The 13,526-nt window shown below is 39.7% G+C and overlaps 2 protein-coding genes across 5 annotated transcripts in view; one reads left to right on the top strand and one right to left on the bottom strand.

Moving 5' to 3' along the window:
* LOC145987635 (COMM domain-containing protein 4) overlaps positions 1-13,526 on the bottom strand; it is a 136,611-nt gene that overhangs the window by 50,537 nt on the left and 72,548 nt on the right. The gene's annotated exons all lie outside the window — the stretch shown is intronic.
* The window catches only part of natalisin (neuropeptide natalisin), a 28,490-nt gene continuing 21,572 nt past the window's right edge, over positions 6,609-13,526 (top strand). The window contains exons 1-2 of the mRNA XM_083119371.1: positions 6,609-6,649; positions 10,004-10,091. Coding sequence (XP_082975497.1) covers positions 6,609-6,649; positions 10,004-10,091 — 129 coding nt within the window. The remainder of the gene's footprint in view (positions 6,650-10,003; positions 10,092-13,526) is intronic.

Here is a 13,526-nt window from a genome sequence, read left to right as displayed (position 1 = left end):
CTTCGCTTTTCTTCCACTTTTGAGTAATCACATAGATAAGGATGAAAGGTGTGTTAAGACGAAATTTGTGAAAGGCTATCACAAACGTAGGACACAGCCTAAACTTCTCAGACCATTATACTGGCCTTGTGTCTAGACGCCAGATCCTCGTTACTCTGCAAAATATACTCCATTGTCACAATGACGTAAGCATTCGTAGAATAATTTTGTATATCATTCTCCCCCCTCCCCCCCCCCAAGAAACGTGAGCTAAACTAGTGCGCATTCTGTGATATGTTCATTACTTCTCAGGAACCACTCGCGGCCTTCAACTAGTTTATCCTGAAAAAACTGCGGGTTAGGATGTTAACAGATATTTCAGGGACAATATCCAAAGAATGATGTCACATACGCAGAATGCAAAACATTTCTATTTTCTCATTTCTACTACAACCCTGGCGAAAAAAAAGGCGGCTGGAGCGTGGTGCTGATCGTATCACCTCCAAAATGGCCGAGCTCGAGAATATGCGGTGTCCTACTACCACATCCCCTAAATGTGCCTTCATGGCATGTTGCTATATGCACGAGGAACTTTACCTAACCTTTACTACTACTAACTACTCATGCCAGCAATTTTGATATTTTTTATACTTTTTTTTTCAATTTGCCCATTGCTAACCTGGTTCATTCCCAGCCATAACAGCAATTAGTCGATGCAATAAAAATACGCCAAACTTACAAAGAAACGGGTGTCGGCGCGAGCGCGCGCGCGCACACACACATACACAGAGAAAGGAGGGGGGGTGTAGGAACACAAAAATCTTCCACAAACTGCCCAGATCATGCCTGACAAGACTCCAACAGAAAGCTTTCCGAAATCAAGTTTAGGTGCGCATAAGGTAGTGATGGCCTTGTCTGCAACTGCCTTCCCCCACTTTCTTATCAAATACAGGAGTAATGAAGTGTTTCCAACTACCTTCCAATCTAACTAAGAGGAGCGATACCTTTTTTTAAAGTTCGCCAGTGTACTACAGACGACTGTGCATCTTATCGCGTTGGATTGGTCGCTTCCCCGCTCCCCACTTTCCTTGCCAGCATGTAGGGCGCCCGCCGTAAGAATATCCAATAACACATTTAAAATAATTTTCACCTAAAGTACAAGAGGCGTAGAAATGTGTTTGATTTCTTAAATAAAAATCCATTTCTAGAAAAAAGGTAATCATATCGAAACATTTTATGGGTTAATCAGCAACCGCAGAAGGCTCAAATTTTCCCCGGACTTCAAAACATCCTTACCGAAGATGTATGTTAAAAATTAAAACACCTCATTAATTTTATTCCTAGGCGTAAATCTGTGGATCAATTTACTACTAAAGTTGGTCATGTTGTAAAGAAAACAATACATCGGCCCGTTCATTTTCTATAATAATCATTCTGCTGGAACCACAAGTGTTCAATGTCCATACCATTCAAATAAGACAACAGTACTTAAATACTGTAAGAACAATACCGCCAACCCAAGAAAAAAGACAATTGCGTAATTCAAATCCGGCGTTCCTGTGGGAAAGCCTTTATAAGTCTCGTCATATCGGCCTTAATGGCTGAAATTCGTAGGCCTATTTTAGTTCTGACTACATTTACGAACCGGTTTTGTGTAGGCCTACTTGTTTTCAAGATAAAAGGAAAGCTCTGGCACGGATAGCACGGATATGTCGTTACGAAATGCATTAACATCTTGAGACCGCTCTTCGATAGTTTCTGAAAGTCTTCTTGTAAGTGATCCCAGAAATTTAGAAAAGGCTTTCCCTTGGCGAACTTTACTCTCTGGAATTGTGAATTTTAGATTAAGAATTTTTGTATTGTAAGCAATCACCAATATTCGTAAAAAATATCAAAAATATTCTCACTTACTTCTTCACCCCCAACAAGCCGTGAAACATATTTAATTTTTGAATTGGTTTATTTAATAGCTGGCAGTATATTGTGCTCGAACCTAGGTGACACGTATGAAAGATAGAAGTTTTCTTCAAGCCTTCGTGGACGGCTTGGAAGAGCATAGCGGCTCCTTGACAGTCCGCGGACGGAAGGTTAAGAATCGCTGCAGTGAACAGTAGTGTAAAGGAGCTACCCCCTATTCACTGCATCGTATCACGAAGACACCTAGGCAACAATTCACTATCTCGACCGTTGTTGTGGGGGTGATGTGATCAGCATCACGCTCTGGCCACCCATGGTTGCCAACAGACAGGCATTTATTCTGGGTGATTCAAAGACGCTTTATGCAAAGACCGTCAGTCAGGTGCCATAAAAACAGTAGTGTATATTTTAAATTCAATGTAATTTTCATACAATTTTCCTGCATTCGTTAATTCATATCTTGCAGTTCTGAACTCCTTCTGAAATGAAATTGTAACTTCGGTAATCAGACGAACAATTTGTGGAGACATAATAATCATAATCCATCTGTATATCTGTGTAGGACGACTCAGTGATGACACATGCATGAGATTTACATCATTCGTAACACAATGCAGAAAAAATGCAATTTTGTAATCATAACGCAAAGGAAGGGAGACACGTGTAAATATGATGTATCTCATTAACGGGCGCACGTAGATTACCAGAAATAACGCACACAAACGAAATGTTGCACTATTTTACTGATTAAAACCAGAATACGAAGTTTCGTAAAAACATTGTAACAAAAGCTACTTTAATCAAACAAAGCAGCTTCAGTTAATGTTCTAATTTTGGTGTGTTTGGGACATAAGGTAGAATAGAATATACTATATAAAGGCACGTTCTACCATGCCATGGCCACATAGGGGTGTGTGGAGGAAGGGTCTCATGCATCCTAGGTTTCAACTGTAGTGAAGCTTAGGCAGAAACAGGGACGGAAAACCTCCTCAAATCAGTTAGGTTCCCCTCTGACGCCCTATCATTGACTATTTCATTCATTTATAAGCGTAATGGTTAGCAGAACGCGCTACAACGCCAGGTGTCCCGGGTTCGAATCCCGGCCTTGGCATTGGTGTTCTTTGTGAATGTCCCTTCATCACTTTCGTCATATCATCATTCATTCTCATCGTCGCGATTAGCTTAAAGTCATAGAAAAGCTACGTTAAATAACAAAAATTAAGTCGGATTAATTTATAAATGTGCACACTACTTTCTGAAATTCTCATGGTTCAGATAACAATGTACATTTTTTAAAAAAATAATTTTGTGAGTGTAACGGATGTTTTTTCTTACTAAAGTGCAGATAAACAAATTTAAAGCCAGGTAAGCGAGAGAGAAAAATGAATAATGTTATGTTTTGGCACCTTGGAGCGAATGAATAAAACGAGCTTCGTCAAATTTGAAAGTACTCTGTCTTTTTTACCATTGATTCTCCTGCAAGAATGGAGTTACCAGGTACACAATATTTGTACGTATACAATACGCTACAATAGATAGCTATGGACATAGTACTGGTAATCCAATGGAACTGGGAAAGGCCACTGAATGCTCAAAGGATTTAGTACCTGACGTCAGGCACTTGACAGGATGAGTTCTTGTGTAACAACCACGAGATAGGATGTACGGTTCGGAACAACATCAGCAGTGCCTGGCTATAGAGCGAGAATACTACTTTGACTATATGTGCCCTATGCCCTATTTTTCTTGCAAGTGTGGACATGCTGGTGAACTCCCAGATATTTCATCTGCACCAACACAATATATAAAATACCGCTGACTGACGAATTAGGTTTCCTGATGTGTGGAAATACAACGCACTCCCCCTGCAGTGGATAACGTAACGTGGTGCAAAGAGAGGGGTTCTGGATCCGAATCCTGGAGCACATTAGGTGGCGACCACCCGGGCTGTAGTCCGAACCATATATTGAGAAACAATAATCTGATACAATAAAAGCCATTGTCGGTCTTAAGCGTATCTAAACTTGACGATCAAGTACCACTAAATATAAGTTTTAAAAAAGAATGACATGTGGCTTGAAAGGCAGGTCTGTAAATGCTGCTTTGCAGCCCGGACAGTTTTATACATAATCAGACGCCTAACCTCCTGTGACACCCACTGGCGTACGCAGGGGGAAGCTGATCGTGCTACATCCCTCTCCGAAATTTTGAAAAGAAATCAAAATTTTCAAATGTAAGCGGCAAAGAACTCGGGGGTAAAAAAAAAAAGTGGTAAATGCAAACCCTCCTTAAAATGACCCTTGATTACCTTTTCTGTATTACTAAATATTTTTATTGTGTATGTTCTCGCTTAGAAAACAACTCCCTCCGAAAAAAAAATTCTGCGTACGCTGGTGGTAACGCCTCATTACTGATTGCTACAATTTTTTAAGCAGAGAAAGAAACAGATTGTAGCGCATGGTGTCAACTTTGTTTCAAGTACAGCTACAGGCAGCTTCCTCGATGCTTGAAATCGCCTGATCAAAACTGATGATGCAATCCTGCCGTGCGCATTTACTAAACAGAGTTAATTATGAGCCACTTTAACGAGGACGCCTGCGGTTGAAACAGGCTGAGAATTCTCACGTGTCCCACCAAGGGGTAGAAGGACCACCCGAGTTCATGCTACGCGACCCTCATTACAGATCCCCGTAAATTCCACAGGGAGGAAACCTCCAAAGCATCAAAATGATAACCAACCGACAGGAAATGCAAGCTCCTACCTCGAGCAGCACCTCAAGCAAACGAAAAAATAGATCAAAATTCACACAGACTGTTTATTCTCTTCAAAAGAATACCAATTCTCAAATAAACAATACTGCATTTTGCAGACTAACGAGGGTCTGGCATCTAGACTCACAGCCAGTTTAATCCTCTGTGAAGTTTGTGTTGTATCTTGTCCATGTGCGTTTGTGACTGTCCTCTCATCAAAATCATCTTGTTACCATTCATCCTCATCTTCGCGATTAGCCAAAAGTGACATTCAAGCGAAACAAATCATTCAGTCAAAATATGCAATACTCTCGTTGTTTGTACAATGGTGGCCATTGTTACTTAAGGATGCTCTAAAATTACTTGAAAATTAAATATTAAGGAGAATAGAAGATATGGACCAATTAGAGAATGGTAAAGGTAAAGCTGTCCCCTGTGTGAACTCTTGTATGTGCACAAGCTTTCTCTCTTACTCACTGTTTTCCATTTGGCAAAAAAATTACATTCCTTATTGTATCTTTCTTGCCTACAGGTGGAGAACTGCTACGCATGAATATTTTAGTTTCATTTTCATTTCTTTCAAATTAATAAAACAGGTGTAATTAGCTCTTTTTAATAAAAACAATAATTTGCCTTTTCAGTCTTAACAGACTGTTCTACTACGCACGCCAACTCACAAATATTTTCATTTTAACTCTTCTTACTTCCCTTTAGTTAGAGAAGTACAGTCCGTGACGTCACTTGAAAGTACTGGGGAAATCAGCAACTTCCCTAATTCGTACACATTAATATTTTATCATATCCCTTTTATCAAAATATTCAGAAAAAAGTTAAATTCCTACAAAATGAACATGTCTCTCAACCAATTTCTTGCCATTTACTTCTATTTTGCTTCATATTGGAGCAGGATGAAAAAGTTTCTAAGTATACAGCATTATCATTCCATGTTATTCGTTCATTTATGAAATATATCTCGGAACCCTATGAGTAGAACAGTAGAAAACTAGTTAAAAACTAGAAGAGTGCCGGACAAATATCCGAAGTTCAGTTTCTCAGTCAGCATTAAGTTATTTTCATTAATAATATGAATACGATGAATGAATATGAATGATATAAAGCAGATACTAGATAAACACAACGAAATTTTAGTTCTTTACTTGAACCCACAACCCATAGCATACAGTGCATTACTAACATTTGGACCACAAAAGCTAGACACAAGTTTGTAAAAAGAAATAAATGTCAAGAATATAAGGTTTCCCGATACAAATTGCTCCCCGAACAAATTTCCTGATTTTCAAGATTTTTCCAGGCATTTTGAAATAACTTACCAGGCTATGCTTTAACTTAACTAGGTTTACATATATGTATTTTTAGAGTGGACGTATGACAGCACTGGCTTCAATAGAGAAAACATATTTTTAAGAAGGGTTATTTCTTTATTAAGTGACACATTGTAGCAAATTGGTGTTTACAAATACACACCTATAACAAATCTATATTCCTGAGACATGTTAAGCAATCATTGAATATTTCCTGACATTTTCCGGTTTTTGACTAACTTTTCAATTACCTTCTTAATCGTATATTGATTTAACTGACCTTCCACCAGGGGTTACAGGTCAGTGGGAAGAAGCATTATATCGCTCTCAATAAACTTGTAGTCGTTCGAATTAATCAAATTGTGTAAATTACGAGCGAGGGTCAAATATAAGCCTTAATTTCTTCTCGTTACTTACGTAGTAGATTTCTGCATGTAGGGTTAGCTGTATTTTAGTACAGACCCTTTGCTGATCTACAAATATTTTCACGTATGACCATTGTATACCTCAAAAAGAATAATCTTTGAGATGCACGTGCAGTCACTTATGAGCAACTGCGAAGGTATTTCGACTCATCTGACTGCGAACTGAGGCCACTGTCGAACTACTTCCGCAATTCGTTAACTTGTTGAGGTAAGCATGAATAGAGATATTGAATTTTCATATGCGGAAGAATTTCTGTAAGTTTTAGGCTTCCAGAAGGCAAGAAACCACTGCTCTTCACTGATGCATTGTGTTGAGGAGGCGCCATCTTTAAAATTACAAAAATGGCGTTTCGAATCTCACTTGACCAGTGTTGCAGCCTTGAGGTCGTTTTATCAATAACAGCCGATGCCTCATGAAAATTTGAACAGTATACAGTCTGTCCTATAATTTTTGTCTGACTTTTTTCATTTGATTCTCCCTCGTAGAATGCACGGGAAAAGGTTCGTAATTCTAAGCCGCCGTTCCAACAACAAATTCAAATCTTTAGTTCATTTAGGTGCAGAAGACAAACTCTTAGGAAGGGCAATTGAGTGAATCCTAAATTTTAACGTGGCACAAAAAAGTTCACAGACCGGCACACTACCATGAAAGGAATTAGTCACGCCAATTTTACTACATAATTATATCAACGTGTCATTCATTTTCTACTTGGCTTGATTTTATAACACGGTCCTTTAGCCCTCTGTGCGTCGAATAGAGTTTCAGCACAATTGGAATGTGTTCTCTCGTTACTCTCTTTCGTAACACGGCACATCTGAAGTGCCCATTGGCCGAACGAAAGCTTTGCGCACAACTCCCTGAATCAAGTTGCTCATCACTTCAAATCTCTCAGAGCAAAATGTACTACACACGCTCTATAGTTGGAATATATTATCTCAAATTTACTGTAGAGCTATTAGTAATTCAATTATGGAGTCTGTTATGATGAAAAAGGAGGAAACTGAGTGATGTGACAGATACGCGAACATACATTTAGTTTCGGATATTTAGGAAACAAAACTTCCTCTGTATGCCTTACTCTTTACCAGCACGTGATGTTATAACTACTTTCTGGTTTTCCGAAATCAATAACGCAGTTTCTTTGGTTAATGTCAAGTGCACATTTCGGAGTTTCCTGGTGGCTTGTCTCCACTTTACTTTCTTCCATACTTTCTTCTTTCACATCATAAAAAAGTAATCCTCATTCCCTACTGTAAAAAAAATTAGCCAGTTATAGAATCGAAACCAACGAGAATTTTTCTTGGATCGATTAGTTTCACCCTACTTCCTTCCCATCTCCTTGTCTATATAGTTCTATTTTATGAATCTGACTTCACCTATTTGCCAGCTAATTTTTTAATGCTCAAGGACATCGTTGTATTAACAATTAGTACAACACTTGTACTCACAGTGTTCACAGAATGTCGGTATTTGTTATTTAATACGCTAAGAAAAATAAAATTTACAATTACATATCAGGCAACTTCATACAAGAAATCCTTATAACTTCGCGATAATATTTCGGAAAGCACCTGTGACTGAACAGCGTGTGCTGATGAATAAAGTAGTGTAACGTTGCAATTCGGATATGTAAATGGTTATTTTTAATGCTTAACATTAATTTCTGCCTATCTAGATTAGCCGCGGTGGCTCAGTCGGTAACGCGTCTGACTACCATGCTAAAGGTCCCGGGTTCGACCCCCGGCCGGTTCAAATCCGGGAACTTTTCTAACGATGGAAGCGGCCCCGGCGCCTACCCAGCGTCGAATAACATGGGTACCTGGGGGAAACCCTGGGGGGTAAAGGCGGTCAGGGGCGTGATGCTGATCCCATCACCCCCACTCACGACCGGATCAAGAAAGTGTGGGGCGTTACCCCCACACCCCCTATACGCCTTCATGGCGTAGTGCTATGCACAGGGGAGCACTTTTTTTTACCTTTTTCTATCTAGATTAGCGTTATAGCCTCAAGATTCTAGGTTTATCGACAAACCAAACTTCATAACATTGCTGATATTCTGAGAGTAAGTTTCTCCATCGTGTTAAGGGGTGACCCATTCTAGAGACAACCAAATGTCAACCTCTCTTCCACGTAGTACATCCTGGATTGCATTTTGCAGACTAACGAGGCTCTGGCACCTGGACCTACAGCCAGGATAATCCTCTGTTGAGGCTCGTGTTGTGTCGTCCTATACGTATGTTTGTGTCCCATGCATCTCACCTTCACGATTATCCAAAAGTTCAAAAGTGGCAGAAAAGCGAAGTAAAATAAATTAAATCAATCAAAACCTATCATGTTAAATTAAACACATCCATATAATAGTGTTGCATTATGTTGTGGCATGCCTAATACACATAGATGCATTGTTTGTGGAGTCATGTGTTCTAAACTGACGAAAAAGACCACATGTAGTGCAGTCGGCGGCAAATGCAATTGAAGGCAATTACCATGTTCGTTCGATTTGTTCATGCAATGCGAAGTTCGAGAATTGAAATTGCCAAAGCAGAGGCAGGACCTAAGCTCCAACATCAGTAACAATTCCTTCCCTCAAAAACATTCAATATGTGGAAGAAACGAGAATTTTGCCATTGCTTTTTCAGTAACAATAATGAGGCTCGTGCGAATCAAGACTATCGTTCCATCTAAAAACTACTTACATATGTTCTAACTTACATATGTCCAACAGCCATTGTGTAAAAGTGGTACAAGGACCACTCAGTCACGAAGATTCGATCGCAATTCTCTTTAGTTTCACATCCTGAAAATAACTACCTACTCAACGACTAATACGATTACTTACCGAGTTTGAGAAAAAACACAGAAAAAACTGGAATGCGCATGCGAAGCAGCAGTGAAAGAAAAAAAACTGATGATGAAATATTTCGACGCACTGACCATCCTTCTTCCGAGACGGAGAGTTGTGGGAATATCTCCAAACAGCAAGATGATGAACCTTGGGACGCACGCGATACCGTGAAATGAACTACGTCAACTTTCGGTGAGGTGGGATATAATATCCATCTCTCCTGACAATTTCCTCGGTGTAAGGGGACATGGTTTGCGAGATCAAAATGTCCAGCGCGGGCAAACAACGACCTCCAGGTTAGGAGGGAAAAAATTGAACCGCGAGGCGAAACAAGAAAAACATCTCTAATTTATTTGCTTGTGATTTAATTATGAGGATCCTTATTCGGGCTTCCACCGAGTTAACATAACCTTTAATTACCTAAAAGTCTGCCGGAACCCCGAAAAATCCCACCGCTTAAGAAACAAGAATTCGATTACAGGAGACACGCTCCTGACCAGATGTCACGGTTCGGTTCGTCACCCCAGGGTGGAACTTGCCACACAAATATCCCACCTTAATAACATTGCTTGCGCAAATTCTCAGACTCCCACTCCAAATCGGGGTCCAAGCAATCACTTTGCCTCCAGGAGGCTGGAACAACAGGGTCCTGGAGAAAGACCAAAAAAGGAGAAGTTACGGAGACGAACACCCCTACCCCCTTCCCCCGCATCGGTGGCAGAAAAAGATGTCCAGGGACTTAAATATCACCCATTCTTTCCAGAACAGCTAAGGAAGCCACAGAAACTAGAGGAAAGGAAGGGCCCCTCCAGAACCGGCCGAAGATCACGAGGTACTGCAACTGCGTTGAGGTAGGCATGCTTCATACTTACTTTCATTGGGATGTACCCATGACAGAAGTTCTTAACATAATTTTCCAAGAATTGTGGAGTTATTTACTTAAGAATTTTTTGTCCGATGTTCTATTACAGTGCAGACTGAGACTAAGCTGACGAGGTTCTGGCGACCGATTATCATGCCCTTCTAATATTACTCTCTTCTCCTTTCCACTTCGGTCTTTCTAATAGCGTTCTGGATAACGCTGTCGCCTTGTAACAAATAGGCCTCCCCGATGGTGTACTGGGTCAGCTTGTAATCAAGGTTCGATTCCCAATGAGGCACATTGAACAGTGGTTCGGATCTCAATGTAAAGTTTAGGTTCAGGTCTCGATTAGCCTATCTGAGCATAAAGTGAACTTAAAACCAATTTTGCCTTTTTCCCATTTCCGAGTAGTTTTACAACTTCAACTACTAAAAAGACGATATTGAAATTTCCAAAACATTGTCAAGTTAGTAACTTCTTAAGATATTTCATTTTTTGAAAACAGTTTATTTCCGTCCGCTGTGACGCGATATAGATATATCAGCTGACCAGTTGAATTATCAAGATTTAATTGTATTCACTGAATTATTGGGGAAGGGCACAGTATATAGCTTTGTGAACACGACAGTCATTTAATGAAGAGTAACAATTTTATTTAAAAAATGTGTAGGTCAATGGGTGCCTCTTGTGGAGCCTGGTGGTTTATAATTGTAATCAGCACTAGCAGTAAGTTCATGTTATAATACCCATTGAGGTTCGATGGTTCTAACTACGTAATATTCTATGGCCAATCATGATTTTGGAAAGAAAGTACACAGGGACAACGGATAAATTTCATAAGACCCAGTCAGAATAATTTAAGAAACTATGTAACGTGCGAGAAGAATACAAGCCAAGTTAGAAACTGTGAAATATTCCATCTCTTACTGTAGGAGAAAAGAAAAAAATCTCAGTTTGAACACTTCACAAGTGCAAGTCCATCCACATTATTATTCTTAAATGCAAAATATATCAACATATCTGTAGCGGTATTGTATGTGCAGTGCAGTTATGATTTTTTCAACAACGGGTCAGGAAATATTCGGTTGAAGACAGTGCGAGAATTCTGAACTGGATAAGAAATATTCACTGCGTGTTGTACCTGTGACATCATCGGCGTACCTACAAATTCGGAGAAACATCGATAGATAACATTTAGGTTATCGGGTTGTTCTTTGGCACAAAGGGCAACATAAAATAAAGAAATAAACATAACCGTGGGGCGTTACTCTGAACGAATGACCTGCCACGTCTAGGTCAATATCTTGTAACATTCTAGTAACATTCTATCAGCATTGGCGAGATTATCCACAACGTCAAAGGTGTTACATCGATTTCTACTAAATATTGCCATATCAATCATCCCTGATAACATTAAAAAGGTATAGTAGCAACCAATAATTTTCATTAAACTCTGTCAGAATTACAATATGTATGTTTGTTATTGAACGTTTTTGAAGTTTTTATATATATATATATATCAACACAATTAGTTAATGATTTTCATGATAGGTAGCAGTTTCTTATTTGCTTCGTGAATAACAAAAATGTTTGCATTTGTATATTTCTGCCTTGCCTCGTTATGCAACGATGAGGATGAATGATGATTAAATTAAATTGATGAAGGGCACTTGACAAAGGAACAACTATTCACAAAATTATTTGGTGTAGAAATCGTGAATCAACCACTCGACGCACTAGGTCGCCGGTGCCGTAGTGGTAACGTCGTCGCCTTGTAATCAAGGCGTCCCAGGCTCGATACCAGGTGGAAGCACACTGCGGTTCGGATCCTATCTTAATCTGTAGGTCCAGTACTGATTAGCCTATTTGTGCACAAATTAGACTTAAGGCAACAATAATTCATTAGGTAGAATTTAACAATTGCTTTTCTCGTTTAATATTCAGGCACTGTTCCGTTCTTATCCAAACAGGCTGTCTGCATAATGTTCATCTTTCTCATTCATAGGGTCAACAATATTTTATAGTATTTCTGCACGTATTTAACGAATTTTACGTGTACTGTACACGCTCTTTATGCGTTCAGCAATATAAATATTACGTTAAAAACAGTACCTCTCCCATTCACTGGCGTACGCAGGATTTTTTTCTCGGGGGGGCTGGAATTGTAAAGTTGGATATTACACAACTGCGTTCTGGGGGATATACAATAAAAATATTTCGTAAAGATAAAAATGGAAATCTTGGGTTTATTTTTTAGGGTCTTTGAATTTCCCACTTCGATTTCTTAACTGCTTTCATTTGAAAATTTTAATTTTGTTAGGGAGCTGAAGCTCCATCAGCTCCCTTTCTCCCCGCCGCGTAAGCCAGTGCTCCCACTCAATCTACCTTTTTGCAAGGCGGATTTTTGCCATTGTGCAATGTCAATGCGACATCACGTTAGACGTACACATTTGCGCACAGCTTCTTCAGCAACTTACCGAAGTTCCACCACCCACCGGGTGTACTCATTAGTATGCCTGCTTCGAAACGCAAACACGCACTCATACGTGGTTTCGTCCCACGTGCAACAGGTTAGAGAACTGTTGGAAACAGAAGCGGCGCTCAGAGAGCACGCCGCAAATCGATAAGCACCTAACCGCCGCTCGGAACCGGCCGACTCCCGCAACCATGATGCGAATTTCAGAGTCCCGGAGCAGGCTCTCCCCTGGAGAAAATTAATAAAAGCTTCAGATTGGCCGCCGAGGCGTACTTCCGTGCAGTGCCTTGGAACAAAATGACTACTATAACGTGTTACGCGAGTACGGGCGGTTCAAGGTCGTGTATTTCGCCCACCTTGCGCCAGTTCTCTCTTCTTTTCACTTCCCCTTCCCCTCGTTGCAGTGTTGGCAATAACATTCTGTCTAAATTTTGTGTATACAATAACGACGAGCTTTATTATCTGAATCTTAATGGCAATGGTTCGACATTATCATGCAATGTTAATTGGACATTATCCATTGTCTAGTACTTTTTCCTATCCCCTTTTTTAATATGGCCACATGGAGACCTCACAGTTCATTTCTAAGATTATGACGAATTTCACCTTTTCTAATGATGTATTCTGCATGATATCAAATATTAATTTGTTTTAGTATATATGTGTGTGTGTGACTTCCGTTCAAGATTCGAGCGCCGACCTGGGCATAAGAGATTTCTCATTCATTTATGGCCTGTAATCGTCGCGATTAACCTAAGTTTGAAACGAGTTTTAAGAACTGTATAAAAGCGTTGAATGTGGATGGTTTTAAAACATCACGAACATTCTGAGGACCACAAAACATCATCTATAGTAAGGGTAAATTATTCTAATCGTGGATCGTTAGCGACAATGATAATTAGTAAAATACATTCCAAGGTGATTCAAGATTTGGTTGGTTGATTGGTT

The sequence above is a fragment of the Lepisma saccharinum genome, chromosome 1, assembly GCF_977018435.1.
Source record: "Lepisma saccharinum chromosome 1, izLepSacc3.1, whole genome shotgun sequence".
Classification (NCBI taxonomy): domain Eukaryota; kingdom Metazoa; phylum Arthropoda; class Insecta; order Zygentoma; family Lepismatidae; genus Lepisma; species Lepisma saccharinum.
The sequence above is the reverse complement of the archived record's forward strand: the minus strand, read 5'-3'. Positions and strand labels throughout refer to the sequence as shown.